At 40.9% G+C, this 27,359-nt stretch overlaps 1 protein-coding gene across 1 annotated transcript in view; it reads right to left on the reverse strand.

Annotated features, from left to right (window-relative positions):
- Positions 1-487: 487 nt before the first annotated feature.
- LOC136718291 (calcium-binding protein 8) overlaps positions 488-27,359 on the reverse strand; it is a 47,515-nt gene continuing 20,643 nt past the window's right edge. The window contains exons 5-6 of the mRNA XM_066695976.1: positions 5,334-5,490; positions 488-1,702 (exon numbers count right to left, since the gene is read on the reverse strand). Coding sequence (XP_066552073.1) covers positions 1,575-1,702; positions 5,334-5,490 — 285 coding nt within the window. The 3' untranslated portion in view covers positions 488-1,574. The remainder of the gene's footprint in view (positions 1,703-5,333; positions 5,491-27,359) is intronic.

Genomic DNA, 27,359 nt, shown 5'->3' on the forward strand with positions numbered 1-27,359 from the left:
AATAACACAATTCTGCTGTTATGATCTTTTTCGATATGACGTAGAATGGTGGTGAACTCAATCGATGGGCGATTTGGCCGCAGTGCGTCCGCAGGAGAGAGCTGAATTTCAACGAGCAGGTGTAAAGCATATGATTACATTTCTCATAAGGTTTAAGTGTTATTTGTAAGTGGAACTAATGTCTGAAGACCAATAATTTTATGTTTATTGGGTTCAAATTCCACATCAACAAGTTCTCTGACATTTCCTGTTGAATCCTCACCCATTAAAACTCTGCTGTTTATAAGTACTTGTTGAAATATTGAATATTAGTCAGTTAAAGTAGGTTTTATAATCCTTAATAGTTTGTTTATTTTTCATTAAAGGGGAAACACACACATCAGATGCCTCTACACTAATGATGGATAGAATAACACAGTACACTTCTATTTTATTTACAGCAGCCTGCACCCACGGGTGGGGCTTTAGTTCACGTGGGGACGACACTTTTAGAGATATAGGTTGTCAATTGAATCTGCAGCAGAATGAGAAATTGCTCAGTCGGTATCCCGTTAAATCGGCTCATGGCGGCCAGTGTTGGCATTGGCCTCAGATACTGTGAAGACCAAGCTGGCGGTTTTTGATGTTCTGCGCCAGGTCAGATAAAACACAGGCCCCCCAGCAGATGGGTTTACACGACTATAAACACCAGGCCGTGAAATGCATTAAACATAACCACCAAAAGCACACTGTTTAGCTGTCTGTCACACTCAATTACATGCATAAACAAATATGAAGAAATACCCTGTGTGACTTGTGCGCACGACACCCCAAACTGGGAGCCAATTTTGCTGTTTTTATTCTTTTTTTACGAAGACAGACAGTCTTTGAGGTTCCAGGGGTCTTTTTGTGGAGCGTCTCAGATCTCTGAAAGCGAGACATATGATTTATTCCACTAACTAGCACTAAGAGCATAGTTTAAAGGAATAATATTGGTGATAATAACAATACCAGTAATAATAGTGTTAAGAAAACATAGTCATCAATCACAATGTTATGCAACAGGCGTGTCAATGAGACACTCAACCCACCCCCAAGTAACGATATGTTGAGAAATATTATTCCTATTCCACAAATATTGTATAGGAGACTACTGAGTTTGACATGTTGTCCCCTCGACTAACGCAGACCAGTGACGGAGCACCGGGGTGACTGTGGGCAGCTTAAAGCGACTCCCTGTTGAAATCCGACTCCAGGCGTTTAACGACACAACAGCTCGAGTGGAGCGATAATTCAGAACTCCTGTACTTTATTGCATTAGGAAACAAAATACCATAAAAGCGTTAGACAGCCCTTTTATGTCCCTGCCAGAAAGATGTAGTTGAATCCCAAGACAAGTAACACTGCTGGCATCATTCTCACTGGACTTGTGATTCTTGTGTCACCCACCTTCACAAAAAATGTTTTTTTTTCCTTTTTTGTTTTCTTACAAACAGAGGTTTTTGTTTTTTTGAGTTCTTTTCTTTTTATAAAAGGAAATAAATTCACCCACTGGCATGCGCATGCATGGTTAGTCCCTGTTCACAGTGGCGCGGCTATTCCATGCCGTTCCTCAGCATCTGATTGGCGGCGATGAGCATCACGCTGATGATAAAGGCCATGGCAAACGCACAGATAAGGCTCTTCCGGACGCACGTCTGCCGGTTCTTCTTTTTGGAGTGGACTGCAAGAGAGAGGCGAGGAAGAGGTCAAGGGTTGTGGAAGCAATGAGGGAGGAACCCTACTCTGATGAAGACGTGTTTATGATCCCAAGCTGGACCTTTAAATACAATCGTTGGTCCTAAAAAGGGCCAGGAGGAGGTTCGCTCAATAAATATGGCTCTACGCCTCCCACTACAGTCCTAACAGAAAATCTCATTGAGATGACTTCCTTCACGTACCTTATTTGCAGTACAGTGTAATGTTCAATGACCCTTTCCAGAAGGAGATTAAAGCAAGATGTTATGCACCTTTATTGCTGTGTTACAAGTTAAGGCATGTGGGCAATATTAATGAACTCCCACAGTTGTTTGCCAGAAAAACAAACATAAAAATAAAACAACAGGTATGTTACTTAAACAACACAGTGAGAAGCATTTCCTGGAACCCTGGATTCTTATAATAACTAGATCATATTAACTGCTTTCACTTATGAATCTGGAACGCATTTCTGACTAACTGTAGAGGCATATTTAGAATTGTCAGTGTAAAAAACCTATTAATCCCCAGGAAGATTTGATCAAATGGTACACTACACTACATTGTAGGGGTGGGGTGGGTAAGTTATCTTGGGTTTTCTGGTGGGAAGCCAGCAGACTTGAATAGAGGCATGATTGCCTTTTGTATCAAAGCAAGTGAGTATTGGCCCTGTATTTCAGAAGCCTGTCAGCCCTGGCAAATGTAGCTCAAACTGGAACAGAAACCGAGTCATGAGATTAAGGTGGCTGAGAAACAGAGAAGACAGAAATTAGAAACTAGTTCCACTCCATGATACTGTTTTTCATTTCCATCGGCCTCCGGTGCAGCTTACCACTCGGCAGCTCTGTGTTGCTCAAGGCGCTCGGCACTCTCAATATTGTTTGGAGGCCGGTTGTAGAAGCGTAGTAATAAAGCGGTCGCCACCAGCCTCAAAAGCATGAAACGCAGGCAGGATTCGTTCAGTTTGTTGGGGAATAATGTGCTACACAACGTCACTAACAGCCTGAGGATGAGCACAACTCAACCAGTTCTAAAGAGACTAACCGTTTTATATTTGTGTTTCCACGCTGCTGTTAGTGATTCAAATTGTTATCTCTAACATTGGATGATGACTAAAATAATGCAAGCAAACACCACCATGGTAATCACACATTGTGTCTTATTATTTTTGGGTTTTAAGAGTCTCCCATAAGGGGTTAAAACGTTTTGTTTGTTTGTTTTTTCAGAAGATGAGCGCACTCCACCTAAATAGCTGTATGTACTATGTTATCAAAAAAGTCACATGAAAGATTGGAACCATTTTATCAACACATATAACAACATGAATAAGACTGAGTTGTCCTAGAAAATTACTTAAAGCATCTTTCTTTCTTTTTCAATCCAGGAAAAAACAAAGCAGAAAGCTAATGAGCACAATTACAATCTGATTTTAATTAATTTCGCAGCCAGTGTTGAGTTTTATCTTGTTCCATCTCCACGTTATCTTAGGAACCATGCACACACATGCACAAAAAAAACAAGGACAAACTTAAAATGAACTGTAACGTCCTGTACTCCGCTGAGTCAGTTTAATGGGATTTGTTAAAATAAGAAAACCCGTTTTTTCCTTCAGCGGTTTGTGAAATGAAAACACTGTGATTTTGGCAGCAGGACTGAAAAGAATTGTGATGTAAATTATGATTTTTCAGATAATAGTACACATACATTCTTGTGACAGTTAAGTATACATCTACAGCTATTAAAGATGTAGATATGCAGACAGCAGAAATCTAGATCGGTTGCAATTTTGAATTTTGAATGATTCTGTAACTATTGCCAATATGATTTTAATTCAGCCATAAACCGCCCTCCTCGTATTCCAGCAGGGCTTCAGTGTCATTCAGCCTAATGGTCCTGGCACCAACACCATGCCACGCTGTCACATACCAGCGCCTGACATGCCTCAGCTGATCTGAGCTCGAGGAGCGACATTCGGCATCGGCACGTTACTATAGCAATCGGTCTTCTGCATTTCCCGGCTCCTAATGCATGCTCTCTCACCACACCGCTCCGCAGATACGGTTCAAGGCCTCTATACCCTGCAGAGTCGAAATGAAATGTTATCTCTGAAGATCCCTTTGTGACTTGACCTCATTCATGGTGCTTCTTGCATTTTCCAGACAGGCTTTTCAGAGGAAGGTCTGAATTCACATCCCGTTGATGGTAAAGTAAACCTCCCTCCACAGTTTATTAGGACTTTTTAATGCTCGACCCCTACAGGAACTCCAACTCAAATTCCCCGTTTTCCCTGTTTTATTGGAAGTTTGTTGCTTAATTGATTAAGGTTTAAAGATTAGGCATACTATAGAGATAACCTCTCCATTCCCATAACCTTTTCCTACATACATTCTCAGTTCTACCTATAAAACCACATCTCAGTTTGTAAATGACACTAAATTACTAACAGGAAAAGGAAATTGAAGGTTTCAAAATCACCAATTAAGTAATTAGTTACAGCCTACACTACAGGGAGACATAAAAAAGGCCACCGTTGTACCTAAAAATGGCACATGTGGAGTATAAATAAATACGTGGGTTGGGAGTCTGTTGTGATTAAGATGAACCAAAAAAAATGGAAATTACGAAAACATCAATTAAATGGAAATTAAACTCTGACAATTTGGAAGAAACTTGGGAGATTCTTTTCATGATCTTCGATATTTTGGAACCCAATAAAACATTGTAACGATCGGCGTCCCACATCCCCACAGTGCCGCCGGTGTGAGCTGAGTCAGCACCCCCCCACACACTCGCCGAGATGGATGTGTCGAGCTGCTGCTTTTAATTTAAAAGTTCATACGGTGCATTAGCCTGCAATTTCATTAATCCACCACAATTCTCATTAAATAGCAGAAAGCCATTATCTGATTAGCGAGGAGAGAAGTGTTCATAAATAACGGCAGCCATCAGAGACGGCCATTTTACTTGGCCGCTCGCAGGAGGAACGATGACCTCAGTCCTTATAATACCTCACGTTTATGTAATATTAATTTTGTTTGATTTCCTTTGTGCAGAAGCAGACAGACTGAGTGAAACGCTTTACCTGCAGCCAAAACTTTATGAGGATTTATGGCACACTTTATAGATTGGTGCTGCTAAGTCGAATCATAATTTTTAGTCAAATCAGTTAAATATTTAATCAATGACGTTATTTGTTACTGATTTCACAGGTTCCTTGGTGAGATATATTCCTTCCTTTATGTTTTTTTCAGATGTACATAGGGGAAAATAGGTAAACATATTTGAACCTAATGAATTGTGGTACTAGATATTTAAATTGACATATTACTAACTGCATACCAGAGCAGAGTGTGGGTCAATTCCAGATTCATTTGGAGTGGACTGCTTATTTCCGATCCAATTTTGGATTCTGGAATTGAAAATATCAGACTTATCTGATGGGAATAAACCAGATTGAATTATGGTCGATGCATCATCATTAAGAGATGCCCCTTTCATTGGTAACTGAAGCAGAAAGCAAGTAACACACTTACTGATGGGGTGTCAGGCTTAAATGATGAGTGCGTCAAGCCCTTCTCATTTACCGGGGCACAAATAGCCAGGTGTTAGTTGCTCACCTCCTTCAAACTCCGTCTGGCAGTTCCCCGAGTTCTCGTTCAGACTCTCCTCTTCATTAATGATGATGTTTTCAATGTCTTTCATAGTGAGGTGGTCCCGGAAAGCATGAAACAGGATGTGCTTGAGCTCCTCCAACGTTATCCGCTGCATATCGAACTGAAAGAGAGGGAAAATAATAATAATGACACAACATAGCTTTATTTCTTGCAATAACTGACATTCCTAACACATTCCAGACACTTCTGCAGTTTGTGGCCACAGAGACAAAAACCCCTCCTGGGTGTCCAGCACACAGATGCAATCCTTTACGTCGGTTGTCCTTCCCATATAATGTCTCTCTCACCAGTTGTTCTACAGCCAAGTTGAAAAGTATACAAATAAACACAAATCAACCAAAGTAAATTCCCTCTTGGCGTCAACAGTACATTTATAATTACTCCATAATTCTTGCATTGTTCCTGCTTATTTGGAGGCCATCAGGATCAAGGGGAGCTTTTACAAATTAGTTATGTCTCGTAGCCTATCGATCTTTACAGAGAACACCACTGGATTCAGTCAAGCCGATAGTCCCATAAAGTACGGTGATATTCCGGGGGTGATTGTTCAAAAAGACATCACAACATTCGCTCCACAGCAAAGAAAAAAACGATTTGAGTATGAGGGAAATACACTGGTGAAGGTAATTCAGTTTCATCCGGTATTTGTTTCTTAAAAGGACAAGGGGATGCAAATCTTCTAAAACGAACCAGAGTTTAGTAGGATAAATATGAGGACATAAAAGCAGCAAAAGTTGTCTATGTGCCAGCTTCAGAATTAGATTTATTACAGCTAGCAGAAGGGATTACATTGTAGAAAAAGTTAACCTCATTTTAAGGACAATGCCCACTCAATGCCAACCAAGGAGTTACGGTCGGACGTTTTTATTTTATTTTTTCTGTGGTCCTATAATAAAATTACAAAGTATTCATTTTCTGTGGCCTGCCATCTCCCTTGCGGAATTACATTTTGAACTCTGGGATTCTTTGGCAATGAGTTTTCCTCTGAAGTGTATATCACCACAGATAAAATTGTCAAAGACCGAACAGCCTCTCTGTGAAGGATGCCCCGGACTAATCTTTTAACATAAACAACGCCTGAGAAACGAGCAGGTCGGTGCTTAAGATACACCAAAGCAAACATCATAAAATTATTTTACTTGCTGAATCCCATTTCAGTCCTAGCACTGTTTACCCAATCAAACCTTCTGCCAGACATTTAATTTCTTTCTTTCTTTTGTGGTGGAAAACACAGCCATCCATAGTTCTTCTATACAATATAGCAAAAATAGTTACAGTAAAGGCCTTTACACATGTGCATGTAGAGAAAAAAACTTTTGTGCATCCCTATCTCACCTTCAATGGGTTCAATTTGATCCAATTTTACGTGCGTTAAAAATGACATTGACCAATGAAAAACAACAGGAAGACGTGGATTGATGGAAAGGCTTTTCATTTGCGTGTTCAACCATGAGAAACTACACAACAAAGCAAATAAAGACTACAAGGACATCGAGAACAAAGGCAATATATGTCTAGTTATTGCGGAGGAGCTGGGCATGAATGATGCCTATTGATGTAGCTAGAATTCTTTTAGAAAGACTGGTTAAGCACAGAAATGATACAAAAGTGACCTACAACATTTTCAAAGATGACAGACTACAAATTACGTATCGGAGAGTGTAAATTGAACAATTTACAGGGAGTGTGAAAGCTTCTGTCTGGTCTAGAGCTACTTAGGTAGACCTGATTTACTTTATTTTCTTTTTGTTTATCATGAGCAGGTGAACAACAACACCATTCCCAATCCCTGAATCCAAACAAGCAGACAAGCAAAGGTCAACTCCACCCTTCTCCACGTGCAGTCTGTTTTGGTCTCTTCAAAAGCAGAGAGATTTCCAAAGAGTTCTTGATATACAATCAGTCCGACTCCGGTAGCATCTGAGGCAACATTTTAAAAAACGGAATCGAAAATAAAATAATGATCACTGAGTAAATGAACCGGAAGATGCCGGGCCTTCGATTTTCTAAATCTCCATTTTCTCAACGATCCATTACATATTTTCAGCCTCCTGCCGCCGAGCTGACACTAATGAGGAGAGCGAAGCAGACACGTCCACATGATTCACAATAAAAAGAGGGAAAATAAAGGAATGTTAGGCATCACTTGTATGCCATCTGAGCTTCAACCACAAATAAATATTGAATGCTTTAAACTGCACACTTACTAGAACCACCTAATCCTAAAGGAATAAAGTCTACCACAAACCAAACAAGAAATTTAACCAAGTGATGTTGAACTCGAACTCTGACAAATCATTGCAGATTTGAATTAGGAAAAAAATATAAGAACAAAATTATTCCAATGCGAGTCCCTTAATAAAAATAAATAAATAAATAAATGTACTATAGACATCCTATAAATATACAATTTGCTTCCACTATCCTTTACTGTAGAGACAATATCTGAAGGTTAAAAAGCATTACAGAGCATATTTTTCCATGCCTAAGCATTATATGAAGTTATCATCTGAATATGTTGAAGCAATAACACAGAAGTGTCACCCGTTGTTACCAAAGACGTCAATGGAATTGAAGAGTCAGTGATTTGGTTCAAAATCACGCCGAATTACACTGTGAAAGATGTGTATTAGCACCGGCAGCAACAACATCAGAAATTATACATTGTGATCATTTCAGAAGAAAGTCCTTGAATTGAAGAAAATCTACTCCAGATTCAGGCCAAATATGCCGATCTACTCACTATGCAGATATTTGATGATTATTGCTGGTTTCAAGTTTAAGCAAGAACTGGACAAACAAAACCTTTAAATATGATTTGCGGTATAAATTACTCATTACCTTTTCTTATTTCATTTTAAAAAGACCGCTCCCTGACATTGTCACTCCAGTATAATATGCCCCAGGCAGTACATTTTATTAATACACCTCACATAAAATACACAAGACAGGATTAATTATACTTTACTTTACAAATTCTTCCTGGAATATTTAAATCATTAACTTTGAATTCAACAGTTAATATAAATCTAGAAATTAAAGTGTTTGATCAGTGCAGATGTCCCCGCGCTGGTTTACGTGCCGTCACCAAAAGAGTGAAGATGTTAACATGGCTACAGACCGGACGCGCTGCAAGGACAACAGATCAAAGATGGATGAAGGAGGCTATCGAATGAATGCCATACTATCAAGGATGAACACATAAAAGGTGGGAAGATGAGATCATTAACTTCGCAGGCAAGATATGGAAAAGGGAAGCTATAGATCGAAGTTAGTGGAGAGGCCTTCATCCAGCAGTGGATCGATATAGGCTGATGATGATGATATATATATATTTATAAATACCTTTAAACCAGAAAGGAGATCTAATCAAGAGATGCTAAGCAGGAAGACAGATTAATATAAATTGTGGCCATGTTTTGATTTTATATTCTTACCTTCTTCGTGGTGGTTAATTCCAGCTCTGACTCACTAAACTACTAATGTTTCAATAACACCAGCAAACATATCTGCTGGCCACGAGCACAATTAAGGACTGATATCTTTAAACCCCTGTCTAAGACCTCTGTTCTTAAGATGTTAGTCCACTTGAAGTTCCTGTAATTTTTAAACACACATTTCACTCTCTCTCTCTCGGTACATCAATTTGCAGCCGTGAAAGCAGTCTTTGGGGCTCATCCGCGTCTTAAAGGATTTTGAATACTTGAATACTTCAATTTGCGACTTATAATCTCATCTGTTCGAGACTAACAAGACCCGGGTCCCTCGATGCTGCCAGCGTGTCGCACTGCTTTGAGGCGAGACATTATTCTCGCTCCTCTTTCGAAGGCCACCACCTTTTGCACAGAGTCATTTCAACATCCCTCTGTTTATATTCCTCACTTCCTTCTCTGGGCATCCAAGCATTTTGCTCTCCGAAGGGGTGTTTTACCTGCTGTGATGAACAGCGTTTAGTCTTACTAAATCTTACTAATAGGCTGGTTCACTAGGGGTTGTCTGCATCTGGCAACACATTTGCTTCTAATTTCCCTTGGACTCGGCGGTGATAGATAAGAGGTTTCTGTTGTTGTTTGTTGTTTGTTTGTTTACACAGAAAAGATAACGAAGCCCCCACTGTAATCCTCTGACCTTCTGACAACCTACATCCACTAAATAGAGTTTTTTTCCCAGTGGGATTTTATTATTTAACAGAAAATGGGGGAGCCTCAATGAGTGAACAGTTTTAATTCACGGAAGCCGCCCCTGTCGAGCAGCTGATAGTACAGGAACATTGGTGTGTATGTATTTATTGATTTATATGTATTTGATCGCCATTCAAAGTCACCTTCAAGGGTGAGCGGAGAACAAAGCAAACACACTGTGAACTGTGTCTGCTCTCCGTTCCACTTGGGCAAAGGGAGAGGGCTGTTACAAGACACAGGTCGAGTGTTCGGGAAGACCTTTCTCTGATGCGATGATCTAACCGCTTTGTGGAAGAGAGGCGGCCCGTGACCCCAAAAAGATGCATCAAGTGCATCAATTTACATAATCCTCTGAAGCCAAAAAGCCCAAAAGAGCTCAATGTCTTTAATCTTTTCTATGCATGAAAATATATACTGTAAATGCATATATTTAGTTTCCTACCAACACTTGTATTATCATATTCATATACCAAGACATACATACAGTATTATGCTCATTAACATGCAGAATACATTCACACTAGTGCCTGTGCCGAACTGAAGACCAGGGGAATAATAAAGGATTTCTTCATAAAAGAAGAAGCCAAGAAAGAAAAGCACACAGGCAGCTGCAATTTCAAAAATGTGAAATCAAATGTCTGACAAAATGGAAGTGATGGAAAAGAGATGGAACTCTGAAACGGTATCTTCATTAGCTCGTGTGCTTTCAGCTTTATTGGATAAGGAAGGTCAGGTATTGATCATGCGATTTGCATTCCATGACAGTAATGTAAACTGGGTTTTAGCATTCAGTTACAAATAGCACAAAGAAGCAGTGTGTGTGTGTGTGTGTGTGTGTGTGTGTGCGTGGTGTGTGCGTGCGTGCGTGTGTCTGTCAGAAAACACACATCCAGAAAATACCAGGCTTGAGCTGGATCTTACTGGAAATACAAATCTTAAGCTTACAGTATTTTACTAATGAGACACAACTAAACCGATTTCTGTGTGTGTCTGTGTGCGTCTGTGTGCGTTTTCCCCAAGGCACTGATTGACAGTATTGGCAGATCTTTGCTTTTGTATGTTACCAGAAATTATTTTTAATATGGCGCCTCAGTTTCAATCCTACTCCATCATGCGAGGTTCTGTCTCGGCAAACCATCGATGTCAGTGTTGGTTCCTGTCCTTTATCTGTGACCAGATAATGTAATATATGAACTGAATATAGTCAGTTTCTATCATTGTTGGTGTAGTTTGTCCAGAAGGGCTTGAGCAGATTAATTGAATATTTTAATTACAGAAATTAAACCACAAACAGTTCTCATGTTGTCAAACCCAGATAGATATACTGGACAGAGAGATAAAGGCTGTCTACACACACATTTGTTTTTGGGGGGGATTGTTTGATTTGTCAGTTTTTGCTATTTTACTCCTTTATCTCCTGACCAGTCCAAATCCATTTCCTCTGCTGTCAAGTTGCCTTAATTGGTTGTTTTAATTGATCCCAATAAACGGGGAACAGCATCCGAGCTTGGGCTCTAGGCTAGGTCTAGGCTAGGCTCGTTAGTCTTAAGGACAATAAATTGTTGCATGTACTGTTGGTAGCAGAGCCACAAGACAATAGCAGATAGACACCAAAAGGACAACAAATTCCCTGACCAATGTTAGGCAGCACAGCACTGTTACTCATCTCAGCCGCTTTAAAAATGTCTTCATGCACTGAGAAAGCCAGTAACTAGTGTTGAAACACAGTGACACAATATTAATCAATGAACAACATTAACATGAAAACACGGAGACATCCATCTCAGGCCCATTGCACAGTGGTGTGAAGTGCCGGCGTTGGTACAAATTGCCCTGTCTGAGCAAATGTACTTAAATACAGTAACAAGCCTGTATTACAGGAGCCAACATCAGCGCCGGACAACCGCTTGTATACCAGAAATGGTTCCATTGGCATTTTAGTGTGAGTGAGTTCAGTGCATCTCCCTGCCACTGAAATGGTTGGGTTTCAATCCAGTGCACTGACTGCCACATATGGTGTCAATCCCAAACCACATGTGACAGCATAGCGTGTCCCTGATCCTCAAACCGGACACTTTATCAGTGTGTTCTAACAGACAAGGGACTGGAGGCAAGAAGGAATGAAGGGATGGAGAGATCAGTGGGAAAAGACAAGAGTCGGAAATGACAGGTAGCCGGGAATGAGTCTGAAGCAGAGCAAGGCCGAGGCAACACGGCTGAGTTTAGTTGCACTTCGGCTAACGTGGGTAAAATAATACTGTCAAGTCTGCTTTAGTTTCTGTGAACAAAACTGCAAGGCCACGCAGGCTGTCACTATGACAACCAGATTCTCCTCTCCGCTGTTGCAGAGACGAGCGGGCGTGGACCGGTGCTTTGCTGAGTCAACGAGAAATAACCACAACAAAAAACAAAATGATCGCATTTTTTAAGTCCACGTTGACATTCCACTGAATCGAATGTATAGTCTAGAGAGGCACATTGTTTCCCACTTCCAAAACCTATTAGCTAAAGCCGGTCTCCATTATAGTTGAATTATTGTAATGGGTAACCAACCAGAACACAAATTAAACAGGAACTGCTCCCTCTGCCAATTTATAGTCTTTTTATGATGCCAGGTAGAAAAAAAAGCCGGCAAAACGTTCAGTCAAATGCTATATTTTTTATATGTACTTAAACGTACCGGTATAAGAGAAAAATTGAGCTGGAAAGGATCCAAACAATAAAAAAATAAAGTCTAGAGGAACAGACTCTTTATAGTGTGTCCCCCTCGCTTTCTATGTTTCACAGTAAGGAGGAACTATAAAAGATGTAGTACATGCCGAGACGGGAATAAAATGTTTTGCCAACACTTTTGTGTTGTTCTGTGTCCCTTCGTAGGTTTGTGTTTGTCACTTTCTGAGGGCACAATCCGGTTACGAGACCGTTGTCTCACAGGATGTGCCATATTTAATATGTATGAACATGATGCTTTTTTCTCTCTCACCAATGACTTTGAAATACTCTTTTATCTGCGGTTTAATCATTGATGGTTTAATCAATCGGTGCCATTTCTGCTTTCATTTTTCATGTCTTTGTTTCATAGGACAGGCTGTGAATTTTTCTTTTGGGTAAAAACTATTAATCAAAATATAGATATAACAAAAGAGAATCAAAGCCATGCCTTTGTCTTCGAAAATCAAACAGGACGTCAAAACATCAGCCATGCCAAGTCAGTTTCATCCTAATTTGAGCTCAGCAGGGCATTGCGGCTCTGCCAATCTTGTCATTAATGCGTCCCTCAGTTTCAACTCCATTTCTCGCTCGGGAACCAAGATACCCACGAGATTTTAATTGGAAATTAAACGAGAACGCTTGTTAAAGGTTTTTTTCACGACGCTTTCATTCTTGTACATCGACTTACAGTTATGTATTATTTGCATTTTATGTTCCTTACAAAGCTTATTGCACTGTAAGCATAATTACCAGCATACGGTAGCAATATATAGGTCACCGTCAATACGTTTGTACAATAATTAGGACTGACTATTCATTTGAAACTCAAGAACAAAAAGAAAGCCTGAGATCAGAACTGCACCTAAAGAGAAAATAATACATCTGATGTGACTAATGTTGGAAAACACAAACACTATTACTGAAGATTATCTTTGTTCAAAAGCACTGAAACGGAAGCGCACACACGCACGCACGCACACACACACAGTGAAACTATGAATCTGTATGAAATTGTATTGATTCTCAGCCTCATAATGGCTCACCAATTTGCCTCAAATTATGAAGTTGCCAGGATAATATATGTTTCAATTACTGAAGCTCACTCACCCATCATTAGGTGACGGATTAATAAAACAATGAGAAATTTACAAGAACTAAATAGGCAGAACCATAAAACCATTGCTGCCGACAACAAACCGACACCACGTGTTGACAATAAACAACGCTGGCCAACTGCCCTGCTGGGTGTAAGCTAGGACACGCCGAGCAGTGATGTATTACAGGCGCAGTAATGATCTGTGGACGAGGTAATCTATAACGAGGCATTTGCCGAGACCTCTGCCATGCCTGCGATGTAAAATATTAAACATTGTGATGAATCCAGGGTGGGCCATGTCACCTTTCAATGAAAAACCAAAGGACCTTTTCTGTTTCTCCTTGTGAGAGATGAGTCCAGGAAATTGGCCGGACAGATGGCTTGTGTCAGCGTGGCTTCTGATGACAGGGGATGTCATATTAAAGGTGTCCAGATGTGTTAATCGGGACAGACTGAGCCAGGGTTTAGTGTCTCACTTCCTCGTATTGCTCTTTTCTTAAAAAAAAAAAAAAGATTAGCCATTCAGCTGTCTCTTCTCTCAGCAATCCATTAAATCAATGTTGACCAAGCTACCGATCAGAATAACCTTTGTACCACTTTCTGCACGAGAGCACATTTAAAAAATAATTACCTGTAGTAAAATATTATTTCTATCTGTCACAAATGCCGCGTTCAGCTGTAATCTCACCCGCAAAATGATTAGGTGACTTTAATTCATCAAGCAAGAAACGCACGGGGAACGTCATGTCCCTCCTTTCAAAGCTTTTGAGTTGTCTGCCGATCGCAGGCAGGGAAGAAAAAACAACTTCACAGCCTCAAACAGGTGGAAATCAATTTTGAACTCATAAAAACTGAAAATATCTCTCATCTGAAAGTCACACCAACTCTCAGTGAGTGAATTATCGTAATCAATTCCTTTCATATTCGTAACATATAGTTATACCATATAATTATACAGCCATTTCTGAAATTGCAGGTGAATACTCGGCTATAGGAGGAGTTTGTAAATGTCATGAATATTCACAGTTTACGGGTAGTTAGTGATTTTGCGCATCCGTTTTACTCGTACAATTTTAGGATAGACTGCAGTATAATATCTCATACATCCTCGACAGCAGCAGACTCGATATTTTGCAGGGATTATGTGGGGGACGAAATAAAAATCTGTTCCTTCAAAAAAGAAAGAGATAACATGTTTAGGTATCAAAATATTCCTAAATTGATGCCGTTACCGTATTTTTCAATTTTTCCACTGTCGAAAGAATAGACTGTTTAGGCCTCGATTGAATTTTTAGAAACTCAGATGTGAGCGAGAGAGAAAAAGTGAGCAGCACGACACCCACCCCCACAGTACAGCACTCTATATTTGCCAAACAATTCAACAAAGATTTTATTTCTGCTCATTTTCTTACTCCACGAGGTGGAATAAAGACGTTGTGCGGCGGGCAGATGGCAGAAATAATATTATGTCAGAGAGAGAAAGCGGATTGTGGGAAAGTGATCCTTTAAGGGGGCTGTGCTGAAAAGGCTGTGTCTGGATTCCCTGCATTTCATTGTAGAGGAAACAGGATTCGGAAGGCGGGACAAAACAGAAAAAGAAAATGTGGGGCAAAAACGGGCATGAATGCATCTCATTCAAGTAAGGGTCCACGAAGGTCAGGCATCGACCACATCAACCAGAGGAGCTTTTCCAGATCAGCAGGGACACATGCACCCGAAGACACAAACGGAAATTGTGCTTCAAGGCATTCAAGACATAAAACAGGAGACACTTCTTCACACAGAGAGGCGTCACAATCTGAACAAACTCCCCAGCGATGTGGCTGAAGCTGAAAACATGGGAACACTCAAAAACAGACTGGATAGGATCCTTGGATCACGCAAAAAACGTCCACACAGAGGTGGAGGAGGGACGAGGGGGAGAGGGAAAGTGTTTGTCAACAGACACTCATCTTTATTTACATAACTGAAATTAAAATCAGTCCCACAAAGACGTTGCCGTATACAGTCCCTCGGGTATTCACGGGCCTGCTTTGCATGCACCGGCTGCCGTCCCAGGGCAAAGCAGGTACTGGTTCCCCCAGCAGAAGTGAATCAATCTACCTCTGTACAGCGCCTTGCGTCTGCGATGCCAAGGTGCTCTAGAACGAGGTCCCAGTCGAAGAAGAAATTTGTTGGGTTCAGAAAAATGTGGCATCGTGTGTTTGTCGCTGCTCTGCAGGAAAACATACAGGATTTTCGCTCCGTGGTTCTCTTGGGTTGTGAACGTGTCATCCAGGCTGCTCTGTTTGACACATTGTGTAGAAATGGCAGATACAAGCACTCGTATTGAAGGTATGGAGAAGCACGTTTGTCTCAGAGGGAGTGATAGTGAGGATGTGTTCAGAAATTTGCACAGGCAAAAAAAATAAAACAAATTTAAATGTAATTTATTTTTTATATGCTGCATTTAAACCCTAATTCCGAGAGGCCGCGTTATACATTTGTAAAGTAGATGTGGCAACAGACACGCGCCTGACAGCTGCAGTCTTAATGGGGGAGGTTACAGTTCACCAGGTTCTGTTGGAATGTGTTTGAATTGGCCAAATTAGTCAATTTATTACTTCAATTAGGCAATCTGGATGGCAGACAGATCGTAAACCGTGAGGGGGAGGGTTGGCTGGGCTCACACAAGCCCCCCAGATCGAGCGGAGAGGCACGCGGAGCCGGTGTGTGCACCTCCCTGCCCGTGCGCTGTATTAGTATTCTGCCTCGATGACGGCAGCATAATGAAGAGAGTGAAAGCAGGCGATGCCATGTGAGTCTCACATGCAGCACTTTCCAGAGGACTCGATTCAGGGTCAAGAGGCAATTCTGAGTAATTTAATGAAATGCTGAGAGGTAGTCAAGGTGACTTGTATGTTATGCAAGCTTCGCAGAGCCAGGTGACTGAGGAGAGGCCCGGGGGGGCGGCTTCGGCTCTCTCTCTTTAAGCGCCTCCTTTTGGATTGAGATTAGAGAAGAGACAGAGTAAAGCAGGAGGGATTGACTCTCTCTGTCTCACAATCTGCTCTGCTTCCCTACGGACTCTCGCTTGTTTTGGGAAGCAGGGGAACGTGTGGAATTACGTTAGACCTCCCGCAAGGAAGATACATCATTAAAAAATAACATTAAGCATTGCACTTCAGTCAGTGTCTTATTAATGTATTTTTTATGCGAGAAGTATAACATAATTGGCCCCCCCTGCCCCTCCCCAACCACCTTTTTTTCTTTTCTTTTTTTATCATGTTACAAACCTGGAATCTAATCATTGCAATGTGACTTGGCCGCACTGTGCAATTCACTCAGCAGTTTTTTCTAATCATAATATTTATTCAGGTTCGAAACATACCACTCGGTTTAATGTATAATAAAAACCCATTGTACTCCAGGGATCCAAGTGTCGACTATATTTCTGCAGTTTGAACACACAGATCTAGAATCGTTCATCATATCTTGACAGCCTTTCTTTAAAATATCCTTTCATTTTGCCTTTACTGTAGACTTTAAACTATACAGTACAGTCCGCGATATCCAAACACCACTCACAGCTACATACAGGTTCAATAACTTTCCTGCAATAAAATACAAACCATAAAAAATAAGATATATTTGTTCCAATCCGTCAAGCTTTCTGAAGTGCCTAGTCAACAAACCCCTGGAGATGAACCAGTGTGTTTGGGGGGATGGACCACTTCTCTACACCATCCTGAGGGACAGGAGCGCTATAAAGATTCAAGGTTTCTAGCTGTATAAATCCAACAGTATGAAATAAACCCAAACACACAATGCAGACGAGGACTGAGGTTATATTGCTGCCGTCACATTACATAAGACAAGTAACGCATCCATCTCTGAGTCATAGAAAATTGACTGCAGTTATCTCAGGAGTGATGCAAGCACCCCTCATGGTATACCGATCCTCAAGCTCGCTTAGAAGAAGGAATCTTGTCTTTCTCCTCCCCCCCTTCCCAGTAGAGGTTTTAGACGTTCGTTCTCGCATCAGTGTTCTTCAAAAATCCCTCGGCGCCGTTCCCAGCAGAGATCCTCTTGACAGCACCGATGATGAGAATCACTCCGAGCATCCGAAGACTTTCACAGAGGCCCGACGTGATTGTCTGGAGTGAGAAGGTGTCATGCTCGAAACAAAGGCTGGAGACAGACAGGGCCCGGTCCGATTGACAGAATGGCCTACAGGTACAGAGCTGAGTTGTCTGGGTGGGGCTTCGTCAGTCCATAAATACACGGGAGTCATCGAATTTTGTGCTTGGCCAGGCTGGTGATATTCCCGAGCAAAGGGATCCAGGTTCATACAATATTTACACTCTCCAATACTGCTTCACTGGACTGAACTCAGCTCGCCAGAAACACGGCAGGGAGGAAAAAATAGCACCCATCCTAAAAATAAAGAACAATTTGAGTCTGTCAAGTCTGTCAAAGAAACACAGGTCTCAGGCTATCGGACCAAAACAAAATGGCTATGACACGAACACATAACGATCATTTTGGTTCAGCGGAGTAACACACAATGTGGGGGTTTTGTGGTTTCAAAGTAAGGTGGTCTAAGCATCATCCTTCTGAGACCAAGCAAGGTTTGAAAAGTTTACACTGCTTTTCTGCGTTTGATTATTGTTTTATCCGATTTCAAAACATCTTATCAACATCTAAGCTTCATTTTCTTTCTTGTCAGTCAGATTGAAATCAATTAATATGATTTTTCGCCATGCCTGCCATTTAGTCCCAGCAGGGTGTGAAGAAAAGGCCTTGGCATGTTTGTGACGTATGTGAACATGGACTGACGGCTACGCACTTCATGGGTCTTGTTAAATTGAGTATTATGTGATGCAGCATCTCTCTCATGCAGAGAGCTGGAAGAAAGTTATATAACGCTATACTGAGCAAAATACATCCACTTTCCATAAAATGACTTATTCATAAGCCACGATATGGTTCATTAAAATAAATAAATGACACCCTTTTAATCCTCGAAGAGTTGGTTATTGTTTAAAAGATCACAAACACAGAGATAAACATCACATAAAGTGAAACAAAAATAAAAGCATGATTCACGACGTGCCATTAACACATCATTAAGCGTATTCTAGTGAATTATTCCAGCGGTTACACAAGTTAAAACGTGGACGATATATTTTTGTTGTGCGTCAACACCCTTAAAGTCTGATCTGCTCCTACGCTGGGTAGCAGACACAGCATGGTGGCTGAAGACACATTAGATGAATGACACGTAAAGATCCTAATCGTTAACTTGCGGGCCCGAATGCAGATGACAATAAGGCCGTTGTGCAGAAGAGCCGCTATGCAAATTGCACCGGAACTTAATAGCTTTGGAAAACCCTAAAACACCTTCTCTTCATCAGACAAAGCCTCTGACAACCAAAATCATCACCCAGAACAATTAAGATAAAGGGAATCATTTCCACGGCAATAACCACACATAATCCGGCTCCCAGCGTTCCGACTGTGATATGTGAATGATCGCATTAAACAAATATCGCCTTAAGTGGATTAGACTGTTTCAAGGAGAATGGATGGGGAGGGGGAGGAGGCAGTGGGGTGATGGTGTGAGAAGCTGCTGAGTTTTTTTATTCACATCCAACACACGTTTCAGCAAAGAAAACCGAGAGCCTCCCCCACAGCACAATTAAACTATCCACGGCTGCCACCGCTCAGACAAATACCAAGGTGTGTGTCATTAATTGTCATCTAACCCAAAAGCCAAGCTACTCCAGGGGTGCCGTTAGCAACGTGTTCCAGCTCTGCTTTTCAAACCCCGGCAGACGGACCATGCGAAGAAGGTGTGGAGACGAATTACATCCTGAAACACTGAGCTAGCAGGGGCAGGCTGTTTAAAATGGATTACCAAGGCACAGTGAGCGGTCTGCTTGACTTGGCCATCTCTGTCTGCCAGCTACAGTTCAGGAGGCCACATTCAACACATCAACATATTAAAATGATGATATATAATATCTAGGAAGGGCACATATTCCTCTACTCAATTCCTTATGGAGTCGGTGTTGTTGTTGGCCCACACAGATACAAAAAGAAGAACACGCATCACTCATAACACGGATAACTGGATAACACGGCGCTTGTGAATCAAATTGAGACAAATACATTTTAAAAATGAGAAGAACATAAGAAAGTGTGCAAATGAGAGGAGGCCATTCGCCCCATCGTGCTCGTTTGGTGTCCATTAATAACTCAGTGATCCAAGGATCCTATCCAGTCTATTTTTGAATGTTCCCAAATTGTCTCTTCAGCCACATCGCTGGGGGGTTTGTTCAGATTGTGACGCCTCTCTGTGTGAAGAAGTGTCTCCTGTTTTCTGTCTTGAATGTCTTGAAGCCCAATTTCCATGTGTGTCCCCGGGTGCGTGTGTCCCTGCTGATCTGGAAAAGCTCCTCTGGTTTGATGTGATCGATGCCTTTCATGATTTTGAAGACTTGAATCAAGTCCCCACGTAGTCTCCTCTGTTCCAGGGTGAAAAGGTTCAGTTCCTCAGTCTCTCAGTAGGACTTTCCCTTCAGACCTGGAATAAGTCTGGTTGCTCTCCTCTGAACTGCCTCTAGAGCAACAATATCTTTCTTGAAGTGTGGAGCCCAGAACTGCACACAGTATCCAGATGAGCTCTAACTAGTGCATTGTACACACATAACATTAATTCCATTGTTTTAGCATTAAAGGACACAAAGGTTTGGTGTCAAAAAGCAAGATCACCAGCAAAATCCCAGTTGGTTGATATTTATAAGTCTTCACTGTATTACTTTGGTCTCCAGCTCTGGTTGTCTTCAATCAGTGACAAAACATTAATCTTTGTAGAGTCATAAATTCAGTAATTGAGAGTGCAGTTCAAATTATGTGTGTGTGTGTGCACGTGTGTGTGTGAGTGTGTAGATAAAGTTGTATCCTTAGGAAGGTAGCTGCTCCCTGACAGCAAATTTAAGCATTTTTCTGTGGCATTAGAGAAGGGAGTCATTTTCCTCCGGATTGACATATCAAACAACACAAGATTAATCTTAAAGCAAGAGTGTATCTGATAAGACCCAAATGCCCACTGAAATATAAGTGTGCTTTGAGATATCACCACTTCAAAAGGTGCTTCATGAATGTGAGCCAATGTTTGTGGTTGTGTGTTTAAACAACGCAGAGGAGAACTTAGGCTACAGAATCAATTTCTGTAGTTCTGCCTGGGGCACTTTGTTTTTGTGTGATTTCTCGTTTCCAGACATTAAAAGGCATAATGGAAACGCTGTGCAAACACAGGAATATTCTAATGGTAAAAACCTGACGTCTCCTAATAAAATAAAGCCATAATTCTTTCTCCGGTAACCGCCAACACGATCTGTCATGCATGTTATACATCGTCAGGCCTAATGCAAGAGCGTCCAAATGAAACCTTTCGCAATGTCTGTGTACATGTTTATCAAAGCCGATAGCTTTGAAACGGGAGTTAATTAACTCGCATAATGGAAGTGAGGACTTCATCAGCTGCCTCGGAATATATTTCCTTCTCGTCTCTTAACATCAGCGCCACTCATTTATAATTCATTTTATTTTTTATATTTTTGCAGAATTCAATAGCACCCAGCACAACTCCGAAAAGACGAATGAGAGATGAATGTGTTTCCTCTGAGGACCTGATTTATGACGCCTCATGTTCACCAAGCTTTAACACCGATGCTAATTTCATGGATGGTCATGTGTTGTTTTAATATTAAAACTAGAAGTTGATTTATTTGTGGAAGAATGTGATTTACACCTACGATGTTAAATGGTTTGCTGACGTGGGCAGGATGGTTGGAGATGAGGCCTTGTTTCCAGCAGGTTTGAGATTCAACTTTTGTGGCTTTACTCTGAGAAGTGAGGTTTGAATCCTCCCTGTGCTCGGGCCAACCGGAAACCAAGATGTTGTTGTAAGTGATTCTGCAGGAGCAGTTGTCGTTGTGTGAATTGACCTCATGTCTGTACTGCGCTTTGGATAACAGCGTCTCAGAAGACTGAATATACCAATCTGTAATATCTGTTGTTTCTTCTGGCATACAGGTTGATTCCTTTTCATGTTACTTCTCATCGCCTAATGAAGGCAACATCAGAGTTTCATGCTTTAAGCTCTCCCCCGACACACACACACACACACAAAGACTGCAACCTTTCGGTGCTTTAACACTTCCGTACCGTTTGATCTTTTGCTCATTACTCTCTGAAAACAGGGTCCTCTTCAAATACGTATTCGTCTTTTCATGTCATGGAGAAGCCGCAAGGTGCAAGGCATCAAAGTATATATTTTAAATTTTTACCTTTGAAACACCAGCTTCACTTGTCAGACAACTCTTTGAACAGTCACTGCCGTTTCACGGGATATTTCATGAGAGACATAATTGATTGGTGACCCCTAAATGTCTATTCATAACTAAAAAATAGTTTTCTAATGTAACATCTGTGGTGATATCTTTTTAACTACAGAACTGGGAGTGTTACCATTTCTTCACCGCATGGATCAGCGGATCTCCAACTGCCATTCTGTCCATAAAATAATTCACATCATAAACTGCCATGTTTACAGATGGCACTTTCTCATTCATTCATGAAAACAAATAAATTATTTCAAAACACTCAGACAGAATCTCTCCTTTTATAAGCAGAAGCTAAACCATAAATGATTCCAGGAACAATGCATTCATAGATAGCTGACTATATACACTCACCTAAAGGATTATTAGGAACACCATACTAATACTGTGTTTGACCCCCTTTCGCCTTCAGAACTGCCTTAATTCTACGTGGCATTGATTCAACAAGGTGCTGAAAGCATTCTTTAGAAATGTTGGCCCATATTGATAGGATAGCATCTTGCAGTTGATGGAGATTTGTGGGATGCACATACAGGGCACGAAGCTCCCGTTCCACCACATCCCAAAGATGCTCTATTGGGTTGAGATCTGGTGACTGTGGGGGCCAGTTTAGTACAGTGAACTCATTGTCATGTTCAAGAAACCAATTTGAAATGATTCGACCTTTGTGACATGGTGCATTATCCTGCTGGAAGTAGCCATCAGAGGATGGGTACATGGTGGTCATAAAGGGATGGACATGGTCAGAAACAATGCTCAGGTAGGCCGTGGCATTTAAACGATGCCCAATTGGCACTAAGGGGCCTAAAGTGTGCCAAGAAAACATCCCCCACACCATTACACCACCACCACCAGCCTGCACAGTGGTAACAAGGCATGATGGATCCATGTTCTCATTCTGTTTACGCCAAATTCTGACTCTACCATCTGAATGTCTCAACAGAAATCGAGACTCATCAGACCAGGCAACATTTTTCCAGTCTTCAACTGTCCAATTTTGGTGAGCTTGTGCAAATTGTAGCCTCTTTTTCCTATTTGTAGTGGAGATGAGTGGTACCCGGTGGGGTCTTCTGCTGTTGTAGCCCATCCGCCTCAAGGTTGTACGTGTTGTGGCTTCACAAATGCTTTGCTGCATACCTCGGTTGTAACAAGTGGTTATTTCAGTCAAAGTTGCTCTTCTATCAGCTTGAATCAGTCGGCCCATTCTCCTCTGACCTCTAGCATCAACAAGGCATTTTCGCCCACAGGACTGCCGCATACTGGATGTTTTTCCCTTTTCACACCATTCTTTGTAAACCCTAGAAATGGTTGTGCGTGAAAATCCCAGTAACCGAGCAGATTGTGAAATACTCAGACCGGCCCGTCTGGCACCAACAACCATGCCACGCTCAAAATTGCTTAAATCACCTTTCTTTCCCATTCAGACATTCAGTTTGGAGTTCAGGAGATTGTCTTGACCAGGACCACACCCCTAAATGCATTGAAGCAACTGCCATGTGATTGGTTGGTTAGATAATTGCATTAATGAGAAATTGAACAGGTGTTCCTAATAATCCTTTAGGTGAGTGTACAGCTATCATTCACATTCCCAACAAAAAGGTTTAAAATTCATGATGATGCTTCTCCTGGGACCAAATACAGAAGCATTTCACTGAGAATGAAGCCATGGAGAACAGAACATGGCTAAACTAATTTGAGCAACAGAGAAATTCGGTTTTGTCTTTTGTTTTTTTATCATCAGCGCTGACAAATTGAAGATTAAATATAAAATGATACTTTCAACAAAAAAAGAGGGTTTAAATGTAAACATTGTGCACTTTATACAAATCACATTGAATCTGGCTTTTCTCAAATAGCTAGCAGGCCTGCAATTCCTGTTCATATTTTAGAAGCTGTCAACCCTCTGAAAAAGTACGCAAAGGCCCCCGTTTTCCTGTTTGAAATATGGCTGCCAAAAAATGTCACATTCTTCGCAAAGTACCTGCTTCTTCCTATTTTATCCTGGAATGGCTTTAGCTTGATATATTTTTTTTCTTGCTGGCTAATATGAAAATTATCATGCGTGCAATACTTCAGATAATAACAGAGTGAGTTTATAATGGATTATACACTGCAGCAAATCAACTAAAAGCTGTGGTACAAGATGTGACTGCGTTCAGGCCTTGTGCTCGTCAAAGCTTCAACCAAACGGTCTGTAAAGGCCTGTGAAGGAGCCAAACCTACACACCAGGGGTAATCTGCGCCATGATTGGTAACCATTTTGATGTGGACAACAGTGCCTCTACAAAGACATCACTAAAGGATACAGAGTCTTGGTTTGGTCATGGAGAAGATCTAGCACTCTCTACATCGCCATCCTGGTTGGGTGATATTTATCTTCACTAATGCTTTAGGTCTCCAGCTCTGGTGCTTTACCTTTACAGCAGTCTTCGATATGTGACAAAACATTCAACTTGAAAGTAAATGAAGCCCTCGAGAATGAGGCAGCACTGTGGAGTAGTGGGTTCAAATCCCGGGTGGGGCAGTGCTGTTGTACCCTTGAGCAAGGTACTTCACTTGGATTGCTCCAGTAAAATGCCCAGCTGTATAAATGGGTACAAGTCGCCCTGGATAAGAGCGTCTGCTAAATGACAAATAATGTAATGTAATGTAATGTAATGTGGTTCAAATAAAACCCAGTAGATCAGGCAGATCCCCAGGATAAGGCCGGCATTCCCTGGCCTTAAAGTCACGCATTTCCCTACAGAAACTGATTCCACGATTGTTCTTCACAACAATTGTGTGCGGGCTCCTGTATTTCTGCATCCTCCAGGGAGCCTGTCGTGTGACCCTACCTCATGATGGTGAACTGACAGTATATTCATGTGTTGACAGGTTTACTCAGAGAGGTGCCCGAGAAAGTCCTTAAAAAATATATTGTCTCCACGCCTAACTGCCCCATCAAAACAGCGATAGATCAACACCCGTCTCGTCTGTATTGAGAAACCAGAACTCGGTGACCTTACATTCGTCGCATTTCTTTCTTTTTTCCCTTCTCTCGATGCACAACAGCTCACATGCAATCTCACGGAAAATTAAAGTAGAGAAGAAAAAAAAAAAATCCACCGGGGAGTTGATGCTGAGCGGGGCAATGTTTTTCAATTTTTAATAATGGAAAATCTTAACCTACCTAATGTTTTGCTGTGCAACAGCCTTGGTCTTCAAAATGTTTTATTTCTGTCAGAGGCATTTCTCTTCCATGAAACCCAATTCTCAATAAAAAAATGCCTAAAGGTGTTAAATTATGATCGTTTATTTTAATATTTAAGGCTGCATAATAGTCTAGGAAATTTCCATGCATAAATTATTAGTGATGATTTACCATATTAATCATCTCAGGAACAAATGTCCAACTAAGACTGCCTGGCTATTTTGCATAGGAAAAAAATAAAGTTTAAACAAAATGCCTGCTTTTGATTTGCAGCCCATCAATCACCCAGTGGGAAGGATGTAGTGCGACTCTTAATAACTCGTGAACTACACGGAAAACAAATAAATAAATAAATAAAATGGAATGAGTATCCAGAAAATGTATCAAAGATTTATGCCTTTTGCAGCTAAAATTCGCTGTTGTTAAGCTCTGAGAACCAGACGGGGACCTGTACATATAATTTATAAATACAATAAAATAAACATTAGACGTTACTCATAAAAAAATCCATGTCCTGCACGTATAACAATATTACAGCTATATATATGTATTTATTTGCATATTTTAAGCATTTTAAGTACATGTCATCTATCTACACACATTACCATACTTCTTACTATTAGTTTCAACGGCAATATAACAAAATCACCACATCAAGGTTTAGCAAGAGGGGGAGGTGTTTAATTATTTGTTTAATACTAAAAGAGTGGCCTTAGATGGGACTATATTTTCAGTTTTAAGTATTATAATTTGTTTTGATCTCAGCTATTTGTTTTTCTGTCATCATTGCTGCAACATCTCTCGGAGAAAGTAACGAGTTGATTACATAAACACGGTCTGGCCTCCCACTTTGGGACTAATTAATAAAAATGACACGGAGCAGTAATTCAAAACACATGAAATGGACACCTTGCCCATTTACATGCTTTCGGAACGATATTTGCAGGCATGGAGGTGAAACGGCAACAATGACAGGAAACACATTCATTAAAAACTGTGGGGTGAAGAGGACAGGATGGGGGGATCAGGGAAGTGGGAATACTATTTCAATTTTTATAACTTGGATTAGGCTAAATAATCTAATTAGGTTCACAGTTTGCTTAAATGCTACCAGATTGTGTTAGGGGCGTTTAAAGTGTTGAGGAATCCCTGTGCATTAAATCAAGACATCATCTGTTCTTCTAATACCTCAAAAAACCTTTTCTTCATGGACAACACCCATCTAGGAGTCTGACTTACATCTCCACAAGAAGTATCCATCACACACACACTTTCCCAGCATGCTTTGCTTTGTATCACTCCCCAGTCCAATTCAGTGCCTTTGGACTAGTTTCTTGGCTCATTGCACCTACCGGTGGGGATTTCAGACGGCCTCATCCTCATGGCCAGGTCATCTCTCCCTTTGCCACACGAGTTTAGGCCAAGATAAACTCTATTTACGTCTTATTTTATTATCACAGAGTAGGGGGTGCCTGTTCTGTGACCAATAGTGTACAGAGCAGATGTTAGTTTTGTTTCTTGACAGTGGCGATACTTTCCAAGACATTTGTGCATTGGCTTTGGAAACAAAAACTGAAAAGTGAAAGGATTTTCTTTTCATAATCCTGAATGGCATAAGAAGAGTAACAATAGATCTCAACCCAAATACCGGGCTGAATATGGGCTAGAATGAGATTTAAGGCGATGGCAAAGCAGGTCTTTTGTCTTTAAACGTTTACATTAGGACTGGCAAGCACATGAATCTCCTCGGGAATCCAACACCAATCAGTGTCTGCCAGTGTTTAATTTCCTGCACCAAAACAGCTTCATTTTAATCTCAATCAGCAGCAGCACCATGTATTCAGATACCTAAAGTGATACTGAACAACATTAAGGATTTGCGGTATGTATATAATCCTAATATGCAATGTTCCACCGAGACACAGAGAGTACAGCAGGAAGGCCTTTGTAAACAGGGACTGGATTAATACTGCACCGGTTTCTGCAGAGTTTATGGTGACATTAATGCTTTACAAGTCTGAAGATGTTTTGTGTAGGAGACTGAAATCTGTATTATTCCCCCCCCTGGAATAGTGATTCAGCCTCGGCATGCATTAGCATCACAATTAGCCTGAGCGAGTCTGTTTTCTTACAGATACATTCCTAAGTAATAGTTCACTCCTGTTAAAACTGTTTAAGATGCATCTCCAGAGACAACTTACCTTCTCCCGGTTTCAATTCCCATGTTGGTCTCCGGCAATGCTCTGGTGAGTATTTGTGTTTCACTCCCGTTTGTATACATGTGTTTATTTCTAATACAATGTGCTTAATACTTTCTCTGCTGAAATGAAGTGTGCGGAGCTGCTGGCTTTGAAGCCGAGTTAAACAGCAAGAATTCGGGATCAGAAAAACTAAAAATAT

Source organism: Amia ocellicauda, chromosome 22, assembly GCF_036373705.1.
Source record: "Amia ocellicauda isolate fAmiCal2 chromosome 22, fAmiCal2.hap1, whole genome shotgun sequence".
Classification (NCBI taxonomy): Eukaryota; Metazoa; Chordata; class Actinopteri; order Amiiformes; family Amiidae; genus Amia; species Amia ocellicauda.